We start from the raw sequence: 22,816 nt of genomic DNA on the forward strand, positions 1-22,816 counted from the left end.
GGTGGAGCTCCAGGCCGGCGCCCGCGAGGGGTAGGGCAAACGGCGTTTTGTTTGAAATTCGAGCTTCTTCCGCGGCGCGCGGCGATGTAATGCCCAGCAGACGCGATGGCTAGCACGCATTGTATGCACTGCGCTTGTCAGCTCGAAATGGCCAGACCAGGTGAGGAGCCCATTATGTGTCGGTGTTCGCATGCACCGGCGCGCACCACGCCTCTCTGAGGCCATGCGCGGACTTCTCGGGTGCGCCGCTAGTTGCCGCAGCGTGGACGCAGGGGATAAACTCACTGGAACTTAAAGTCACTGGAGGTTCCAGTGACATTCATGTGAGAAGTGCGAAGAGAGGAGAAGCGCGCGAGAGAGGAGCCTGCTGCAATGCACGGTGCAGTAAGCGTCACCGGTGCAGCCTCGGATGCCACGCCATCTGAGACTGCAGGCAAAGGACTTCGCGCGTACTTCGCAGTGGCAACGCTAGTTGTCGCAAGGTGTTCGAAGTAAATACAATTACCGTATTTTGCTGCCATTAGGGAGGGAGTCATATACAACATCTGCAAGAGAGAAGCGCGAGAGAGCAGCTCGGGTGCATTGCACGTCTCAAACGTGACGCGTTTCGCACATTCGCGTAGGATAGTCATTGTAGATTAGTTTTTCCCCAATAATTTACCCTTCCTCACGCAATTAAAACACACATAATCTCCGCCAATAGAAAAACATTATCCGAGCCATTAGCGTGTCAAAAGGGCTTGTTGATGCTCACTAAAATAAATTTTTAATGCAGCAGCGGCGTACCTACTGAAGGAATAGAAATGGTGCACTAAAGCCTCCACGAATAAAACTCAAGCTTCAAACCATCAACGTGTCATCTCACCTCGATATAATCTCCGTATTTGGTCACATTTGGTTCTCCGTAGTGGCCTGCAACTTTTGCTTCGCAGTTGCAAAGCTTCGCTGTTGCAATTGCTTCGCAATTGTTTCTCACGCATGCTTTCCTCGCAGCACGAAAATGGTGAGTAAATGAGGCCTACCACAGTTCTGATTTAAGAGGAAGCTTTAGCTCGGGCCCAACACCAACGCGGCCCATTCAAATACATGTAAAACGCAAAAACGTTTTTATGAGATAACTCCTGGACCGATTTTGATGAAATTTGTTGCATTTGAGAGAGTAAGATAAATTCTAGTGAGTGTTTGAAGCGGAATTTCGGTTTAGGGCTTGAATTTTCTTAAAACGATTTTCAAATATTTGACCGTTTGAAAAAAATAAAAGCACGAAGTTTACAACTTCATAGCTCTGCGTCAAGAACTGATATTCCTGTTCTGTAAACGGCATCCATTAGATCATTCAAAGCGGACAAATTCAATATGTCATTTTACATCTTACGTAAATTTGTTACGTTGGTTAGAACGGTTTTGCAAAAGTTGTATTTCCCTATGATTAAACTTTTTTTATATTCATGTGTAACATATCAATTTTGTCCGCTTTACATGTACTATTAGATGCAATTCACAGAATTGTATTACCATATTTAGTGGTTGATTTACGAAGTTGTAAACTTGATAGTTTCGGTTTTTGGAAATCTTTGATATTTGCCAATTTTTAATAAAGAATTGACGACCTAACTCAAAAATTTGAAACCAACAGTCACTAGATTTTAAATTTGTCTTTTAAATGCAACAAACCTCATCAAAGTTGGTGCAGTGGTTGCCGAGAAAAACGAATTCTCCTTTTACATGTATTTAGATAGGAGCACTCGAGCTAAAGCTCGGGCCCAACTCCGACGCGGCCTATTCAAATACATGTAAAAACGTAAAAACGTTTTTCTGAGATAACCCTTGGAACAATTTTGATGAAATTTGTTGCATTTCAGAGAGTAAGATAAATTCTAGTGACTGTTGGAAGCAGAATTTTGATTTAGGGCTTGAATTTTGTTAGAAAATTTTCAAAAATTCAGAAATTTGAAAAAAATAGAAGCATGAAGTTTACAAACTAATAGCTCTGCATCAAGAACAGATATCGCGATTCTGTAAACGGCATCCATTAGACCATTCAAAGCGGACAAATTTAATGTCATTTTACATCTTACGTGAATTTGTTACATTGTTTACAAGGGTTCTGCAAAAGTTGTAATTACATATTATTATATTTTTTCAGGTTCATGTGTAACATATCAATTTTTTCCGCTTTAGATGTGCTATCAGGTACAATTCACAGGATTGCGATATCATTTTTTCTTGCTGAGTTACGGAGTTGTACACTTGATAGTTTCGTTTTCTGAAAATTTGCGATTTTCGCCAAATTTTTGTCAAAAATTGACGACCTAAATCGAAAATTAGAAACCAACAGTCGCTAGATTTAAGTTTTTCTTTTAAATGCAGCAAACCCCGTCAAATTGGGTGCAGTGGTTGCCTAGAAAAACGAATTCTCCTTTTACATGTATTTAGATAGGAGCACCCGAGCTAAAGCTTCCTATTAAACGACGACGAAGAAAGGGAGGCCTAAAGCTGCGCGTGGCGAAAGCAGAGCCAAAACCACACAAATGAGGACTCGGCTTGGTTCTGCTTGCGACCGTCTCTTTATAAGGCTCCGTATTAGTAACATTACGAAGCGCTCCTTGTCGGTTGTTTTTTTTTAATGTTGGATGATAGTTTATTGAACTAAAATGATGAACCTGGACGTAGGCATTATTATCTTCCTCTTTTTTTTATTTTTCAACGAAATTGCCGCCCGTGTCGGTAAATGCGCAGCACAATTTGCTACTGCAGCGCCATTGCTGGCGTGGACGCTGTTCCCAGAACGTGCAACGTGCCGCAGCGGCTTAGCACTGCCTTCTGCACGCGGGGACGCAACTGGACCCAGCCACCGGCTCCTGACGTCGCTTAACGTAAGTGCTGTCACCTGCTACGACTTCTCCTGCCTTTGAGCTGGTTCTCTGGAGCCAGTTATACAGCTCCGCTACCCGAAGCTCTTTGTATCCAGCTAAATAAATCGAATCTTGGCCATTGGGACCCCGACGACCGCCATATCTGAGAAATAACCTCGAAATCGACAGCGACCTGTCTGCTGAGAGATAAGCTTCGGTTCTCGGGCAAATAAGGAGCTTGGTAGCCATTATGCGTGCCGCTCCTACGTGTAATACGCTGAGTACCTGCGAGGGCAGATGAAACGCCAACACACCCGCTGTGGTGGCGCAGTGGCTTTGCCGTTGCGCTGCTAAGCCTGAGAGCGCGCGAGAACAAATCCCAAGCATGGCTGCCGCATTCCGATGGGGTGCGAAATGCAAGAACGCCCGTTCACCGTACATTGGGCGAAAGTTCAAGAACTCCAGGTGGTCGCAATTAAACCGGATACACCCGCTACGGCGTGCCTCCTAATTGTATCGTGGTTTTGGCACGCAAACCCCGAGAGCTTCCTTTTGTTTTAACGCCAGCAGTGGAAAGTGTGTACGGAGAATACCAAGCGACACAGCGCGGGCCGACTCGCCACGCAAGCCCAGTGGCTGTGGCGTTGCGCTACTAAGCTCAATGTCGCCTTGGTTTCCGCTCGGTCGTCCTTTTCTGGTGTTGCATATCGTGGTTGCTAGTTGCATTCAGCGCACAACTTGATGAAGGAACAGCAAATAGCCCACTTTTACGCGATGCTCAATGTGCCCTTTCAGCAAGTAACTTTAGAAAGTAATCCGCGGTGTTGTAATACGACGTTAGCAATTCGATTACTGACCGCGCCTTAGAACTTAAATAACGCCGGAACGCATAAAAGCCTTCACACCGAGATTTCACGCTGAAGAACCCTAGGTGGCCGATAATAATCCGTATCCAGGCATTACGACGTCACCAGCGCAAGCAGTAGCTTTCGGGTGCTGAAGTCAATCGTTAAGATAGTTTTGCGTTTTGCTACCCGAAAGCTGCTCTAGGAAATCTACCGTGTTATACTTGTCTTAACACGATCAGCTTTCAACTCATTTTTCGTGAAGGACTGAATAGCGTTTGCCTCTTTACTATGGCCGAAACGCTAATAGATTTCCGTCTACAGGGAGAATAAAAACTGATTTTTTATCCGGATGCAAAGTGCGCTAACCCGTTAGCGTACTTTTTGCGCGTATGCATCTGTGCGTTGAATGTTTGAACATATGCATGTGCACTCTGTTTTACGCTGTGACGACGACCTCTGCTTGTAGCCACCCAGCCATAACACTAGCAGTCCTTGAAGCGACAAGGTTGGCGTGGTCGTTCTGGTACACGTTAGACTTAATCTCTCCTGCATTTTCAGCCTCAAATTTTCCTAAATGTAAGGCTTTCGCTTCATCTTCAACGCTGGGTAAAACTGTCGGGACATTTTTTATCAAATATCGAATTTTCTTGAGGTGCAACGTTTATACTCCGTCAAGCAAAATGCTTCCTTAAATATGGACTGCAACAAGCCATTTCTGTGCAGAAGCTTTCCATTAAATAGGCACTGATGTTGATTTTCACCTGAACAGCTGCTTTAAAAATTGACGGGCGCATTCCTGTCACTGATAGGAAAGAGGTACCGTTAAGCATATACGGTTTACACGCAGTTTGTTTGTTTCGCAAACATTCCTTCGTATATCTCACTTGCGTTCCCCTCCCTACCACTTTGTTAATTTTTTTAGGCAAAGTACGCGTAGAAAGCAAGCTTCATTGATAAATTGTACCCCAGTCAGCCTCTCATTGACACTATCCTTTTCGAAAGCGTGCTGATTCATTCCCCTCGCAGCAAACTTAAACTGCGATGATACGTAGAAGCTTCAATACAGGTCACAAGGCTAAATGGCCAACTGAAACGCTAATAGCAGGAAGCTCCAAAGCACTCATGCAACATGGTAGCGTCGTTGTGCGTCAACCATTTTCTCGTTGCTATAAAAGCTGAAGCACGTGCGCACCTCATAAGTTATAAACTGATGTGAGCGTCCGTGTAGATTCCTGCATTAGGCGCCGAAACACCAATGTAAAAAGTTGAAGTTTCTCACGGAAGGCGAAGCTTAGCTTGCCACAGCAAAGTAATAGACAGCTGTACAAAGTAGGATAGTAGTTTTAGTAGCCGTATGTAGTTGCAAACATTCGCTTAGTAAATAAATTGAGAACCATGGTGTCAGGGTGATACATGAACACATCACACTCGATGAGCACAGACACTCACTGTAAAAACGCTGGCATGAGGAAGCGTGTCAGCAGCAGCGCGCAAAGTGACCTATCGCTTCAACGCAAAATGACCGTTGAGAATGCAGCACGCGCAAAGGTACGAGTCGTCGGTGCACCTATACTCCGCCGCGGAGTAGCGAGCGAAGTGACCTTCGTGCTGTGTATCGCTCCAACGCAAACACAGCGGCGAGAACGCAGAATGCACGAAGGTATAAGCCGTAGAAGCACCTAGACTCTGCCCGCAACGCAGATCGGTTTCAAGATGTCGTCTGCGCGGCCGCGGAATACGCAGTACAACGCCGCCCCCCCCCCCCCTCCCTTCCCTGCCCCGGAACGTAGCGCGCGACGGAAGACGGCGTGCTTCTTTCCAGCTTTCCCCCCTTGTGCGTGCGAGATTGAGTCGTGATCGTCAGCTTCCTTGCACGCTTTCACTCGCACATACAGTATTAGGCGCACGGCGACGGTGTTATCCCCCTTGGACTTCATACGGAACATCACTTCCACAGCGACGCCGACGGCAAAAATGTGCCTATTGAGTGTCCATATAATTGCTATCGCAATAAAACGTCGTACGCAAACGCGGCGCGGTTGCGTGCGTTCACGTGAATACCCGGGCCACTTTATGCGTGTGCTTGAAAAGGTGATGTATCCTATCATAATTATTAGCAACCGTCTCGACGTATTATTTCGTCAGGATAGTTAGTTCGAGATTTTCAATTTATGTACATCTTTACAAAACATTACAGTGATGGAAGTGCTGCGCCAATTCCGCCAAACTGTGCCGTAAAGGAAGTCCTGCTACAGCATGTGCAAAATTGCCGTCTATGGCAGGTATTGCGCCAGGCCTGCGCCGACCCGCACCTCCTTCGAATTGGAAATACATAATCTGCGCGCGAGAGAAGGCGCCGCCATTCAAGGCTCCCTTCTTGGCGACTCACCCTCACGCGCTTTCCATCACAGCTACATCATATAGACCTAACGGTGTTTGCAAACGGAAGTGATCGTCGATATATTGTATAGTACTCTAGGGGGGCGGTGACGGGGGGGGGGGAGCGCATCGAGGCCACCCTAGTATTCTTGGACCCGTAGTGCCGCGTAGGTTCAGCCCCCATTCACCGCCCCGGCTTGCCGAGGCGGTGAATGGGGGTGGAAGGGGGGGAGTGCCGAAGCCACGATTTGAATATGAGGCGTGCGGTAATGTGGAGCTCCAGCATAATTTTGACTACCTGGCCTTCTTTGACGTGCAGCCAATGCAGGTTCTTGCATTTCACTCCCATCGAAATACGGCCGAACGAGACTGTCGGCCTGTCTCGCTGACCGCCGCAATAATTACTATCGACGGTGCCTGCGATCTGGCCGCAGCTCGTCAAAGTGCGCTTACTTTTGACAACATGATTACCATGGACTTAAATGAACTGTTTTTCTCTCTTGGCGGTGTGAATAGCAAACGAAACGTAGTGCAGGCAAGCCACCCGAGCGGATTCACTGATAGGCGTTTGCTTTCCGTTTGTGAGACGAAACGCCATCGGGTCATTGTGGCGATCATGCCAGTGGTTTAGCTCTAGGTGCTGCATTACGAAACACTCACATAGTTCATCAACTGCTCTTTTATTAAGTATTGCTTCATGTGAAAAACAAATTGTATCGCATTTCTGTGTCGCCATGAGTGCCAATAGAAGCGATCGCCTGGGCTGGGTGATATAGGACCGGCGAGGTACTGGCCCTACAGCGATGCAATCTTAGCTGTTGACCTCGGCCATCCAATCACTCCAACTCTGTACCAACTGTACATTTTATTTCGCGCACGGAAATTCATTAACACGTATAGGGGCTTTGATGACATACACGCTGTAATTTATGTAGCTGTGACCGTGCTGCCTGCGTACGTACGTGAACATGTATATTACACTGCAGGTGGCTCAATACTTTGAAATGAAAATAAATTATTTATTGTAGTGAAGAAGAGGAGCACTATAGTGGGACATCCTCTCCAGCGCTTTCTGGTGAGTCAAGCTCTCCAGCGCTGTTCTCGGGGAACGCTTCTCGTGCTCACAGTCCGTGCCCTGCGCAGACAGTGGGTCCAACCGCTGGTGTCTAATAAACACCTTTACAAGGGGTGTAGGTTGCTTCGGCCTACAACGTCAACCCTGGAACTAGGATCCCGTACCGAACGCTCAATTATGTCTGAAGATGCATCCCAGCAAACGCCACCTACTCCATCCCAGCAAGCGCCTCCTCATTCGGTCCCGTGCTCTGGTGTGCCACGCATCCGGGTGCATAATTTACCAGCTACATTGAACATATACTCAACTTGTGCAAAAGAAAGTCAATGCGGCGATATCGGAGATCTACAAAATCATAGGTGTCTTCAAAGGGATAGAAGACGATGCTTTCAACATGGTACTTGCCAAGAATCCTCAGTCCATGACAGACATCACCACTCTATGCCAAAGCTACGTGCCCATGTCCTGCAGCGCAATCTCAGATGCTGTTGCACTACTGTCTCCATGTGACCACTTTCTCACTCAGAAACGTCTGCTGCTGCCTTTTGAGACAGTGGACATCACACAGTGCTACATCACCATTTTCGTTTGCAATCCGTTCCCATACCCCGTGTTGCTGCTTCGAGGGGAACGTCTTGGCAATATAGAAGTGACAGAAGACGTGCAAGTTATGTGCGTGCCCAGTAACATTTACTGTGCTAATTCCAGTGCGCTCAGTGCTGTTTCTACGTCTTACCTATCGCCCAGTGATGTGTTCGGTTCTTCTATTGCCGATGCCCTTACACTGGTCCAGCAATCTTAACTTTTGTGCCTTCTAGAAGAATTTCGTTCTTCTTTCGACGTAAGGCAATATTCCCTGGGCCGGACGCCAACTGTTACACATCGCATCGATAATGACCCGCAGCCACCATTGAGCCAACGTAGGTAAAGTTTCTCTCCTGCAGAACGCCATGTAATCAGCGAACAAGTCGACGACATGCTTCGCCGCGAGGTGATACGACCTTCCATCAGTCCATGGGCATCCCCTGTCGTCCTAGTTACGAAGAGAAATGGTTCTGTGCGGTTTTTTGTCGCTGCCGCGGCCTCAACAACCTCACTTACAAGGGCGTCTACCCTCTCCCGCGCATAGCGCACGCTATTGACAGTCTACAAGGCGCAGAATTCTTTTCATCTATATATTTGCGCTCAGAGTATTGGCAAGTACCCATGGCAGACGCAGATCGGCTGAAGACAGCTTCTGTCACACCCGTCGGCTTATACTAATTTTACGTAATGCCTTTTGACATTGTATTGCGCCCGCAACGTTTGAGCACATGATGGGCAAAGTTCTGCTGGGCTTGAAGTGGCACACGGGCTTGTGCGGTCTTGACGACATTGTTATTGCTCCTGACGTCACCGCGCGCCTTCGACAGCTCCCGTCTGTTTTCGTGTTTAACAAACGTGGGGCTACAACTAAACCTCAAGAAATGCCGATTTGCTGCTCGGCAGTTGACAATTTTAGGTTGCGTCCTATTCAAGGATGGAATTCTCTCCGATCCAGCCAAACTTCGGTCCGTTGCCGAATTGCCTAAGCCAACGTCATTGAAAGAATTGCGCAGTTTCATCGGTCTGGGTTCCTACTTCAGACGCTTCATTCGCAGTTTCGCCGAATTATATAGCCCCTGACGAAGCTACATAGAAGCAACGGGCCCCTCACTTTGTAGTGTGAGTGCGACGAGGCCTTCACAAGGTTCCGTCATTTGCTAACGTCTCCGCCAATTTTGCGCCATTATGACCGGACAGCCCCTTCCAAGGTGCACAAAGGTACCAGCGATGTTGGCTTCGGCGCTGTTCTTACCCAGCGCAAACAGGGGTTTCTTGTATTTGTCGCGGGTTATGCAAGCCGTACGCTTACGAAAGCTGAGTCCCATTACGCTGTGACAGAAACAGAATGCGTAGCCATCAACTGGGCTCTCACCAAGTTCTGGCCTAATTTGTAAGGCCGTCCATTTCATGTAGTCACGGACCACCATGCACTGTTTGCTGTCATCCTTGAAATATTCCTCAGGCCATCTTGCCCTATGGGTACTTCGGCGGCAGGACTACGATATCCGCGTGCTGTACCGCAGCGGACGCCAGCATTTTGACGTCGACGCCCATTTGCGCTTTCCCTTCTCTGATGACAATGCCTGCAGCTCGCTATCCAACTTTGCAGTTTCTTCGCTCGACTTCGCCACCATTGCCTCTGAGCAGCGCAAGGACAATTGGATTACCTTTCTTATAGACATGCTTTCTGCTTCATCAGCACCACTATCCACTCGCATGTTGCGTCGTCAAGCCCACCATTTCGCCATTCGCAACAACCTGCTTCAACGACGCAATTATAATCCCGACGGGCACCAGTGGCTACTAGTAGTACCTCGCAGTCTCCGTTCCAACATATGCGCAACTTTCTACGCCGGTCCGCTGTGTGCACACTCGGGCATATTTAAAACTGATCACAGCTTTCGAAAGCGGTACTTCTTGCGTGGCATGTATACAGCTACGTTCAGAAGTTCGTTCACTCTTCCCCCAATTGTCAGCGCCGAAAATCCCCACTCCTCCTCTCGCCAGCCTCTCTGCAACATTTAACTTGTCCTACCTGGCCATTTTGACGCGTCAGCGTCAATTTGTATGGGCCCCTTCCCCTGACATAGACTGGAAGCCGCTGGGCCATATTGTGGCGGTTGACAACCTCATGCGATACGCCGAAACTGCCGCCCTCCCAGAAGCTACAGCGCGCGTTGTTGCCTCCTTCTTGTTTCATCGATTCATCCTGCGTCATGAACCACCTGAGGAACTGCTCAGCGATCGCGGACGTGTCATCCTATTCAAAGTAGATGAAGCCATTCTTAAATAGGTCCACGTTGTTCATCGCACAACTACAGCGTGCCGTCCTCAAACCATTGATCTCACAGAACGCCTGAACCGTACGCTCGGCAACATGCTTGCAATATACGTCGCCTCCGACCACACAAATTGCGACGTCATTCTGCCATTCGTTACCTATGCGTAGAACACCGCTACTCGGAGCACCACCCGGATTTTCACCCCTTTTCTTACTGTACGGTAGGCACCTGTCGCACACCATCGACCCAATCCTACCATGCCGGCTGGTGCATTTGAATGTGCACCCATTTCTGCCACGGCAAGACATGCTAACGAGTGCCACGCTCTCATACGGGCCTTTACCTCCAATGACCACGAGCGCCAGAAGAGCACTCGCGGTGACACCACCTCTGAACCGACCTTCCATCTCGGAGCGCATGTCTGGCTTTCCATTCCCTCCGCTGCACCTGGGCTCTCTTCAAATCTGACCAAGTATGAAGGCCCATACTCTATCATTGAGCGCGCATCCCCCCTTAACTACGTGATCGAACCCATTGAACTGCGTTCGGACATGCGCCGTCGTGGACGAGACATTGTCAACGTCAAACGCCTGAAGCCGTACTATCATCCACTCGTAGTCAGCAGGTGTCAGCTTGCCGGACGGCTCCCTTTTCGTACCCGAGGGTAATTGTAGCGAAGAAGAGGAACACTATAGTGGGCCATTCACTCCAGCGCTTTCTAGTGGGTCAATCTCTTTAGCACTGTTCTCGAAGAACGCCGCTCGTGCTGAGAGACCGTGCCCGGCGCTGACGGTTGGCTGAACCGCTGGTGGCTATTACGCACTTTTAAATGGTTAAAGTCTTTATTGGAATGCTGAATTAGCTGTATTTTAGGAATAAGTAGGCGCTTATCCTCATCTTCTTATGCAATAAGAATAAAATGGAACAGGAGTTCCAGTTCATTCTTATTGCATGCAATGCAATAAGTGTAAGATGCAGGTATGTATAATACTTGCATCTTAGTATAAGAAATAATGCATGCAATGTTTCAGAAAGTACTAACCTATACAGAGCTTCTCTTTGCTCCAGAATAGTAAATTAGCGCTCGAAAGCATTCTTTTCTTGCTCCAAACAGTAAATATTTCTGCTCCGGAAGCATAAATTTATGCTCCAAACTGCGATTTTCCTGCCCTGAAAGCTGCTTCAAAAGACCAAGTGCCGCTTCCATCACTGAAAATACAACATGCTTGCATTATTTGTATTTCATGTTCTTGCCGAGACAAGCTTTTACGCCTGTGGGTGATTGGAAGAGCGTGGATTCAAGTTAAATGTCTCCTACTGTTACTCTCGCTTAAGTTGAATGAAACACGCCCTCCTTTATTCAAAGGCGCTCCATGCTTTTTCTAATTCAATAGAATCTTCACGGTCCCTGCCACTCCACAGCAGTGGTTCAGTGACTAGATATGGTGTTCTGCACGAGGTAGCGAGTTCGATACCCCCGCCTCGACGGCAGCGTTTCGATGGGGGTGGAATGCAAAAACACTCTCGCAGTTACAATTAGGGGCACGTTAAAAAATCAGGGTTGAGCAGTGAGCACATGACTCAAGGGTTGTTCCTTCGCGACGTCTAACTCATTCGACTAATCGATTCCAACTGACAAAAGCCCTGCGTGTGGTACTATATCCATACCACATGTAGATCTGTGTTTGGGGACCAAACTCGTGGGTTTTATGTAAATGGGAATAGCATTCGTGGCATTGTCAGAGCAGTTGTCTTTCCGGCTGCGCAGCTACGCCACCAAATACATGATGCCGAAGGTTGTGCAGTCTAAGATCTATTCCGTTCGCATGGGTATGTGTCCCCCTTGAATGAACCTCTTTGACGGCAACTTGGCTCAATGTCCATGTGCCACAGGGTATGCGCGTGCATAACACCGGCGCCTCCAGATGGCGGAGTGTGTCGAGAGGGAAGTGCGAGAGAAGAGCGCTGCCGCAGCACACGCCTAATACATGAGGCGTATCAGCTATTCGCATACTTGGGCAGTCATCTTTGACAATTTGTGCCCACATTTTCTTCTCTGTGTGACGCTGGGAATCACTGAGACAGAGATAAGAACGCATCACATACCTGGATAATCTCACGGGAAACTTCGACCGACTAATAATTTCGTGCTGGATAATTCTGCTCTTGGATTAGGCTCTAAACGTTGCTGGTGTTTTAGGCTCTAGCCACCATGTTGCTCCAATATCTCTGACACTTTCCAGGTCATGGACGTGCAGGTAGTCAGGTTCTGGAAGTTTGCCGAAGATCAGTTCGAGGACGACCTCGAGTTGCTCGAGAGGGCCGCCTTTGTCGCCCGAGATGTACTGAAAGTGCCTTTTCTGCTTGACCCATGTACGCAGCGAAACCAAGGAGGTGCCCGCTGCTGGATGTTGACTCATGCGGTAACTCATTCCGTCACTTCAACCACGTCCACGCAGAAAAGTGAAGCGTGCGCATCACACACAGCTCACACTGGCTACAACCCCAGGGGTTTAGTGTTTGCAATTTACGTTAAGGTAACCACACAGACGCTTTTCTCAGTGCCTTCTGCCCCTAAGACAGCAGATGACGTTCTTCTGCTCGTTGTCTGTGCAGGCCAGTGAGTAAAGGAATATTACACACGTATCAAGAATATAAATATTATAAATTTTAAATTATATATATATATATATATATATATATATATATATATATATGCGAAGGAAATGCGAAGGCTGTGGGTTCGGTTCCCACCGCAGCAAGTTGTTTATTTTCATCCACTTTAATTTCCATTAATTCTTAATTTCTTTATTTTCATTTATCAAGCACAAGTAATTTCCCCTATGTTGTCCTTGGTGTCAATGTTTGTTGGCTTCGTATGATATGACTAATAAAACCGGGACCCTCGGTTAACCCCCTTTCTTCTCGTTTATATATATATATATATATATATATATATATATATATATATATATATATATATATATAACATAAAAACACACACACATATAAATAGGACACAAGGCTACTGCATAGAACAGCTCCCAGAGTAGCTAAGGGACAAGGCAGGTAAGACAACGAGGACTGTGCATATACGACACTTTACATATGCCGACACACCTTGTTCGAGTTCAAGCCGTGAAGCGAGCCAGTTCATTTCGTTTCAGGAAGCAGCTCTTACGAACTTTATTGCCGTTGCGCGCGATGCAGGAAGAGTTGAACGAGCTCCTGAACCCCTTCGGCATTGACTTTGACGAACTGCGCGAAGGCAGCCTAGACTTCAACATGATCCATGACGATCCCATGGCTCCGTACGACCCAAGAGCTGCGGTGCTCTTCCTGGCTACATTGTGGTTTCTGCGCGAGCATCGCTGTTTCTCGGGCGTCCGCCTGAACGTGTCAGTGCTGGCACGATTTCGCCCGGTGCAGTTCATGAAACTGATCACGTTCTCCAAGCGGATCGTCACGGCCTGCCTGACCGGCGTCGAGGGAGTCGAGATTCCGTTCAAGGTGTGCCCTCTGGTTCGGTTGCTCGACCAAACGGAGCTGCTTACGCACGTCAGCCTCGACAGGGTGAGTTTTATAAAGGCATGCTTTGTCCGGGCATCATGAGGAACGTACCGATAGTTTAGTCACCATTACACGTGGCACAATGGTGTCACAGCGCTGATAAGGCCGCCGCCGTGGTGGGTCGTGGCTATGGCGGACTGGTTCTCAGCAAGAGGTCGCTGCATCGTTTCATTCCCAGCACTCCTCAGGATTCTATGCTCACTTCTGCTTATTATTCTAGTTTTTGTTTCCAGACTATTCATTCTTGGCCAACTGTGAGGACGTTCTTGCGAGACGATCATGCAAGGAAGCCTCTCGGCCGCGTGTACTACGGTCAGACCAGAGTCCTAAATGTGCTGATCATTCAGGTGCCTTATGGCTCGCTTGCTTGGCTGGCTAGGCCATGGGCCACGGGCGTCTCAAGGGCCAATTTTACCAAACTGCTCGTGCCACACGTATCGAATGAACCCCCGCTGTAGCTAAGTGGCGTTGGCGTCGCGCTGCTGATCGCGGGTTATATTCCCGACCGTAGAGGCCGCATTCCGATCGGGGTTGAACGCAAACACGTTCGTGTACCATGCATCGGGCGCACGTTGAATACACTCAGGCTGTCAAAATTAATTCGATGATACCCCTCATTATTGCGTCCCTGATAAATAGTGCACGGTGGTTTCGTGATTCGTTTTTCTTCGAATTCGGGGATAATTAATCAGTGTTTATTTCTGTCGCCTTTGAACCGGTGTTTTACAATGTCTAATTTCAATGGCGGAGATAAATCGGTATTTGTCGGCGCGTGTGTTTTAACTGGATGGTCTAATTACTGGAGAAAATATAACGCTCCTGAAATGACACAACCTTATTGAGCAGATTCCAAGCACACTACACCCAATTCCTTATAGAACCAACTAGTGAAAATAACAGCTGAGACACGACGCTTTCAGGCGCACGAAAGTACTACTTAAGGATGTTGTAAAAAATGGGCATGTACTATCGGCCAAAAAGTAAACGGACCACGACTCAAGTGGCCGGAGCGGCTACGGGCCCACACCGGTGCGCTGCTATCGCGCTCCGCGCGCTGACGACGAGAGTGACCCGAGTGACGCCAGCCTCCGCACTCACTCTCACGCGGGGCCTCGTCATGCTTGATAAATTTCTAGTGCACCGTGCGGTTGCTCTGCTGCTGACGGCCGCGATGAAGGGGACCGTGCGTCGCCGCTAGTCCAGCACATGGCGCTGTCGTGCAGTGGCGGGCGGCCGCAGCGCATCAAAGCGCGGCACTGAGAAGGAACGAAGACCCGTTGTGATTGTTGTTTTTCTTATATTCACCTTGTGTTGCATATTAGTATATGTCGCTGGCCTCCACCGCTGCTCGATTTTAAGCAGCATAAAGCAAGTAGCCGCAACGGCGGCTACGGTGACGCGCGCTCTTTCACGTCCGCGCAATAAGTTAGATAGCAGGAAGCGCTGCGCGGACGTCCGAAGCTATAGCGGCGGCGCTCTACGACTCGCTGCCAAGGCGAGTAAGCCAAGTCATCGCGGTCGACGGCAACTTTTCATCGCACTGAGGACCCCTTCAAGCCATGGAATGTTTCCGTGAATAAACTTTCAAGAATAACTAGTTCCTCCGATTCGTCTTCCCAATTATTCCTTCCTGGGCGTACTTTTGTAAAGTTTCATAACGGCCCACGCATTGTAGTACCTATCCAAAGCAGTTTTCAGAGGCGTCACTCATGTAAATAGTAAACCCACTGCTGGAGACACTGCCGGAAAAGTAATCTTGACAGAAAAGCCGAGTCCTCAGCAAAGCTTTGCGCCTGTAACTTATCAGCTTGGCATGAAAAAGCGCGCATCGCTATCAACGCCGTTGCAGCTACTTCTGCTATGCAGCCTAAACTGGAGCAGCGGTGGACGCCGGCGACATGCACTAATATGAAACACAAGGTGAACGTAAGCAAAACAACAATCAGAACGGGTCTTCGTTCCTTCTGAGTCCCGCGCTTTGATGCGCTGCGGCCGCCCTCTACTGCGCGACAGCGCCATGTGCTGGACTACCGGCGACGCACGGTCCCCTTCGTCGCGGGCGTCAGCAGCAGAGCAACCAAACTGTGCACTAGAAATTTATCAAGCGTGACGATACCCCGCCTGAGAGTGAGGGCGAAGACTGGCGTCACTCGGGGCACTCTCGGTGTCAGCGCGCGGAACGCGATAGCAGCGCCCTGGTGTGGCCCCGAAGCCACTCCGGCCACTTGAGCTGTGGTCCGTTTGCTTTGATTGCGAAAGCAATACTGTGCTCGCACTTTCGGCCCATCCGTGGTCGTGGCGCCAGTGGCGCCTCTTACACAGCTGCGTGTCACGTGAATGTGTGACGTCACGCCAGACCGAGAGACGGGGCCCCATGGCTCGCGGCATCGATGGTGGAAGCGAAGCCTTGCGCGCCGCTGCTGCGGCGCTACCGACAGAGGGCGCTCGTTGGTGTTACGTCACGCTAGGAGGATAAATGGGGCTACAGCTCGGCTCCTCGCAGTGGTCGGCGCGCTGCCTTGCGCTATGTCGGATGATGTGTACAAGGCGAGGCTGGAACGATCTGCTGCGGCCAAGCCAGGAGCGGGAGGGACACTCCGTATGGCTCCCATTGGCCGTTTTCGAGCAGACGCTCTTTCGACGCTAGCGCCAAGGTCCCCTTCAGTTACGGCCCTAACCAATGGGCGACGCAGAAGCAAAATGGCGGCGCACACGATTGTTTACGTTGTCATGGCAACAGCAGCTGCGCGGCATCTCCTCTCCCAAACGTTTTTCTTTCCTTTTTGTTTTTATTATGCTGACCCACTCCACTCCCTTTCCCCCATGCCGCGCGCACCACTCACTTTTTTTTGTTTTTACCCGCAAGCGGCGCGTTTGTTTTTTATAGCGCGCTTGTTACGGCGCGCCAGTCGCAAACAATGCGCGTGGTAGGCCGCGCATTGGCATTGCTTGCGAGCTGGCGCGTGGTGCGCCGTGGGCTATGCGTTGGCACGCACGCAGTCTTGCCCATACATATACCAGCATGCGCCGGGACATAGACAAAAATTCCACTTCCAACACAATAGATGCTTAGTCTCGCTTTAATGACTTCATTTCCGAAAACAGAGTTTTCTTACAACATGGTGTGATACACGCTCAAAAAATGAGCAAAAGTTAAAGGTGCATGGCGTATACAAGAGTACTAAAGACAAAAGTTCACAGATGGTGAAATAATAAAAGAAAGCGCTAGAAAACGCGAAGGCCGTTTCATGTACACACATAAAAAAACAAGATTTTTATATAACGTCCTCAAGACCTAAATGTAGACGAGCTCCTGATATGTGCACTAAGATATTGCACAAAATTGGACGACGCGTATGACATATTCATGACAACTATAAAAAGGAAAAACTCACTGGTTATGGCAAAAACAATGACACGCAAAATACCTGAAAGATAGAATAAAATGCTAACATTGTTTGATTGAGAGTCATACCTAAAGAAAGCTTACTTATAAATCTGCACGAAAGTATATGAAATGCGTGGCATGTTCATTACTGCTGAACAAATTGAAAAAAAAACATGGCAGAAAAAAATAACATTGTACTAAAAACTGAAACACACATTATCACATTATTTTGCACTTGGCCACAACTTCAGTAACCGTTGCAAGGGGAACATAAGGTAGTCGGCTTTTGCAGCAGCACATAGAAAACATTCGCAGAAAGGCTTATTCCTCAATCAAAGACCAGGTGAAACAAGCCAACACTACTTTTCCTTCTACCCGAATGCAATGCTTAGCAATAAAATTACGTCACTTAAGGCACTAAGTCGTACCTATTGGGCTCTCCTTTGTATAATAAACACGAACTGCAAAAATATGCATGTAGGACACATGAAATGCTCATGCTTTCCAGAAGAAAAAAAAAGCGTATCATGCCTACACATGAAGGTTGTTCGCGCGGTTTTCCCATCGGGGGTTACTGAGATAGTACACAAACACTAACAGTAATTTTTCAGCTGTTAGTAGGTTTGTAGAACGTGATACAAAGAAAAAGCACTGAGGGCGGTATGGAAAGGTGGGTAAGTTATTGAAGTTGCAGAATGAGACCTGGCACAGATAAACGCAAGTCACATACCAGGTGACAATGAGGAGGAGCACCTATTTGTCAGCTTTCTCTACCGGGAAGAGGCAAGTGTAGCACAATCAAGGCGCAACGACGTCCGGAGCCTCATGGAGCACACAAATGGACAGGGCTGTGTTCGTGCACATGCGCCTTCTGATGTCCTTGGGTCTGAGCGCTCACCTGTTGCTTTTAGGCACCCGGAACAACCTTGCAGGACTTGTTTATGAGGCATTCGTGCACCACTGCACGATGCACAAGCGGTACGAGTCGTGAAACGGGTGAAACGTCGCGGTGCACAAGCACACAGCTACCGAGGACCACATAACTGACGAAACAAGCCACGTCGATCAACGCACAGCAGCGCACGCATCTCGATGACAGTAGATAACAAAAATAAAGCGTTACGTAGCGGACTAAGCAGCCGCCGGGCCGGCTGGGACGGCACGGCGGCGCGGGCGCGTGGATAGTCGAAGGTGAGGGAGTTGCGAGGGTTTTACGAGAGAGGGCATGGGGAGAGGAGGGCGCAGTTAAGCGGGGGGAAGGGCTTGGCCACCGGGATCGGCGAGCGTGGGCGCGACGATCTAGGAGGCCATGCAAGGGAAACGGATTTTTGCGTTAGCCCATTACAGAGATGGCACCAATTTCCTGTGCCACCGTAAACGGGGAGTGTAACCCCCCCCCCCCCCCCCCGTGGCCAAGTGACGGCGCTGGACTTTCGCAATCTTCCAGGCTTAACCAAGCTAAGCCTTCAGCCATCTTTTTTTTTTTTTTTGGCCGACAGTACATTTTGAGAGAATTGTAAACCATCGGAGCCTGCTCCTTACGGCTCGGCAAACGCAGTCCAGAAAACGCACGTTTACGTTTTCGCTCGACACTTGGATGGCACGAAAATTAAGGGAAGTTTTTGACGAGACCGGCCATTCTTTGTTGAGCAAACACCAGATACTTCCAAGGCCAACTTACCAGAATGAATTTTGTAGAAAAGATATCGACACGTGTACTTATCTTTATCGAGTGACCACGTTTGGCCGCCTAAAAATGTTATCGCACAGCGCTGGACGCGCCTGCATACATCCGAAGTTTCTGGAAATTTATCGATGCTTCTATCCGCTGTCTGTTGTCGCCGAACCTTGTGTTATCTGACTTCATCGCCTGACGCGTATGGCGTAGAACTTTGTGAAAGGCACGCAGGTTCCAACGATTAGTCTGAAACATTCGACGACTGCTATATAAAAGCCGACGCGTTTGACCCGCTGGTTAGATTTTTGACGATCGCCGACCACGTTCGCCACTATCGGTGTGCTATAAGTGTAGCCTGTTTTGTGGGCACAGGTTCGCCCAATAAAACGCTAGTCTCGTATTTCTGAGTTTGGCTGCTTTCTTCACAGTCACTACCACGTGACCTCTGGTGGAGGTGCCAGTGCGTTCTTGTACCAAACGCCCCCGGAAAGCCACGATCGATGCCCGAAGCCCGAGGAGTAAACCAATATAGCCCAAGACCAGCGTGCTAGCCGCAGACTGCAAGCACTGCCCCCAGAGCACGGACTTCTACCTGACTCGATAAAGGAGATCGTGGTCCAAACTACCCCAATGGCTGCCCCAGCGTCCCCCGTTATCCTACAACAACCTCGGGACCCACCGACCTTCCATGGAGCAGCGACTGAAGACCCAGAATCCTGGCTGGAGACCTACGAATGAATCGCGACTTTTAACAACGGGGACTCCGACGATAAGCTGCGGCATGTATACTTTGCCTTAGAAGATGCCGCCAGAACGTGGTTTGAGAACCGGGAGTCGACCTTGACAACATGGGACCTCTTCCGTAGCGGCTTCCTGCGCACCTTTACGAGCGTCGTGCTCAAGGAAAGGGCCGAAGCCATGCTGGACGCCCGAGTGCAGCAACCTAACGAGAACGTTGCCATCTTCACGGAAGATATGAAGCGACTGCTCCGACCCACCGACCCATATATGCCCGAGGAGAAGAAAGTCCGCCTTCTCATGCGTGGTGTGAAGGAAGAACTTTTCGGCGCAACGATGCGAAGCCCACCGACGACCGTAGAAGAGTTCCTTCACGAGGCCACCAGCATCGAGAAGACACTCGAAATGCGGAACCGGCAATTCAACCACCGTACAAGCTCTACTCACTACGCAGGAATTCAGTCACTGGCCACGGACGATCTGCGCGAGACCATCGGGGCCATTGTGCGAGAAGAACTGCGCAAGGTCTTGCCTTCGTCGCAGCCTCAAGTGGCCTCGATCGCCGACATCGTGAAAAAGTTGCACCGATCGCTTGGAGTTCCTGACGTGCAATCAGAATCGCCGCAGGCCCAGCCGGAAGCGATGACCTACGCCGCCGTCGCACGCCGTCAAGGCACCCCTCTGCAACCGCGCCAGGGGTAAGCCCGCAACGCCGCCGTCCGCCGCCGCCGCCAACAGCACGCCCACCCGTCGCCCAGCCCACCTACGTGAAGAAGACGGACATTTGGCGAGACCCCGACCACATCCCGCTCTGCTATCACTGCGGAGAAGCCGGCTATGTGTACCGCCGATGCCCATACCGCGACTAGGGACTGAGAGGCTTCGCCGTCAACGCGCCGCGTCCACAGCTTGGGGAGCGCCCACGTGACATCGCCGATTACCTAGCCGCCACTCAGTGGAACTCAAGACGACCGCCCCGTTTGCCGTCACCAGGCCGCTACCTGTCGCCGCAGCGCCATCCGTACACTGGCCCAGCCCGGGGCCGGTCTGCGAGCCCCTATCCGGAAAATTAAATGCAGCAACCTATGGAGGTGCGGTTGCTGTTCGTCGAACTGACGAAGATCCTCCGCCGCCGACTAAGACGCCGAAGAAACTACCTCGACGACATAACGACACGCCGGCGTCCCGGCGAAGTGTGGAAGCAAAGAATACGACGATGAAAGACGACCTGATGATTTTCCATACCAGCCACACGTCAACGCGACACAGCCGTGAACCGACGCCAAGACCTAACTGTAACGCAAGGCAAAGAACCACCGATCTCGACGTGCTTCTCGACGGCCACGCAGTCACCGCCTTAGTCGACACAGGGGCCGATTACTCGGTCATGAGTGGACCCATCGCAGCCCAGTTGAAGAAAGTTAAGACTGCATGGGAAGGCCCGTTAATTAGGACCGCTGGAGGACACCTCATCACGCCGAGTGGAATCTGCACGGCAAGAATTGCCATTCATGACCGGACTTACCCTGCCCTCTTCGTTATCCTGCAACAGTGTTGACGAGACGTCATTCTCGGCATGGACTTGCTCAACCAACACGGCGCAATCATTGACCTGAATTCGAAGTCAATAACGCTGTCGGAAGATCACGCGATACCGCCGGAGAGCCCTTGTAGTCACCACGCCTTGAGTGTGCTCGAAGATCAAGTGAGCATCCCACCTCGCTCCAGCATTGTTATTGCTGTCGGCACCGAAACGCCCACTGACGTAGAAGGCGTCACCGAAGGCGAACTACGTCTACTGCTCGACCGTAAAATTTGCGTCGCAAGAGGGATCGCTCGACTGCACGGAGGAAACACGAAAGTGTTGCTGACAAACGTCAGCCAAGATTCAAGCACATCAACAAGGGTACGACGATCGCATACATTGAAGAAATTCTGGAAACCAGCAATGCGTTCGTCCTCTCAGATTCTGTCGCATCTACTCCGACGACCGTAGTTCCCGAGCCAGACTTCGACATAAATGAAGCCTCCCCGTGATTAAGCAGCAACAGCTCAGAAGTCTGCTTCGACGATACAAAGACTGCTTTTCAATGTCATCGAGGATTCGAGAAACGCCAGTCGCAAAGCATCGCATAATAATCGAAGAGTGCGTTCGACCACTCGGCCACAGCCCTTACCGAGTTTTGACGCGAGAACGTGACGGTAATTAGGCAACAAGTCGACGAAATTCTCCGCGACGACATCATACGGCCGTCGAAAAGCCCGTGGGCGTCTCTAGTTGTTTTAGTGAAGAAAAAGGACGGATTCCTACGTTTATGTTTATGTTTATCGCTTACTTATGTTTATCGCTTACTTACTTTATGCTTACTTATGTTTATCGGGTGACCACGTTTCGCCGCCTAAAAGTGTTATCGCACAGCGCTGGACGCGCCTGCATATGTCGGAAGTTTCTGGAAAGTTATCGATGCTTCTATCCGCTGTCTGTTGTCGCCGAACCTTGCGTTATCTGATTTCATCGCCTGACGCGTATGGTGTAGAACTTTGTGGAAGGCATGCGGGTCCCAACGATTAGTCTGGAACATTCGACGACTGCTGTATAAAAGCCGACGCGCTTGACCCGCTGATCAGATTTTCGATGATCGCCGAACGTGTTTGCCGCTATCGTTGTGCTGTAAGTGTAGCCTGTTTTGTGGGCACAGGTTCGCCCAATCAAACGCTAGTTTCGTCTTTCTCAGTTTGGCTGCTTTCTTCAGGCACTAGCACGTGACAATATGGAGTGCAGTGGAAAGGTATAGCAGTTGTGGGAGCACAAAGAGCCGTGAACGAATGCATCAGGGTTTGATTGCTGTGCCAGTTATCAGCATCAGCATCCCCAGCCTATTTTATGTCCACTGCGGGACGAAGACCTCTCCCTGTGATCTCTTATTACCCCTGTCCTGCGCCAACCGATTCCAACTTGCGTCTGCGTATTTCCTACCTTCATTAGCCCACCTATACTTATGCCGACCTCGACTGCGCATCTCTTATCTTGGCAACCATACTATAATATTAATGGTCCACCGGTTAGCAAACCTACGCATTACATGGCCTGCCGAGCTCCATTCTTTTCTCTTAATGCCAATAAGAATATCGGTTATCCCCGTTAGCTCTCTCATCCACACCGCTCTCTTCCCGTCTCTTAATGTTACGCTTAACATTCTTCGTTGCATCGTTCTTTGCGTGGTCCTTAACTTGTTCTCGAGCTTCTTTGTCAATATCCAAGTTTCTGCTCCATATGTTAGCACCGCTAGAATGCATTATATGTACAGCTTTCTTTTCAATGATAGTGGTAAGCTCCCAGTCAGGATCTGACAATGTCTGCCATGGGCACTCCAACTACAGAAAAACAGAAATATTCTTCTGTAAATTTCCGTCGTCT

At 49.4% G+C, this 22,816-nt stretch overlaps 1 protein-coding gene across 1 annotated transcript in view; it reads left to right on the forward strand.

The window, feature by feature from the left end:
- Positions 1–22,816, forward strand: part of LOC139051979 (uncharacterized) — a 38,227-nt gene that overhangs the window by 5,555 nt on the left and 9,856 nt on the right. Inside the window, exons 2-4 of the mRNA XM_070529043.1 lie at positions 2,758–2,876; positions 12,268–12,447; positions 13,235–13,597. Of these exons, the coding sequence (XP_070385144.1) occupies positions 12,271–12,447; positions 13,235–13,597 (540 nt within the window). The 5' untranslated portion in view covers positions 2,758–2,876; positions 12,268–12,270. The remainder of the gene's footprint in view (positions 1–2,757; positions 2,877–12,267; positions 12,448–13,234; positions 13,598–22,816) is intronic.

This window comes from Dermacentor albipictus, unplaced genomic scaffold (genome assembly GCF_038994185.2).
Source record: "Dermacentor albipictus isolate Rhodes 1998 colony unplaced genomic scaffold, USDA_Dalb.pri_finalv2 scaffold_17, whole genome shotgun sequence".
NCBI classification, from domain to species: Eukaryota; Metazoa; Arthropoda; class Arachnida; order Ixodida; family Ixodidae; genus Dermacentor; species Dermacentor albipictus.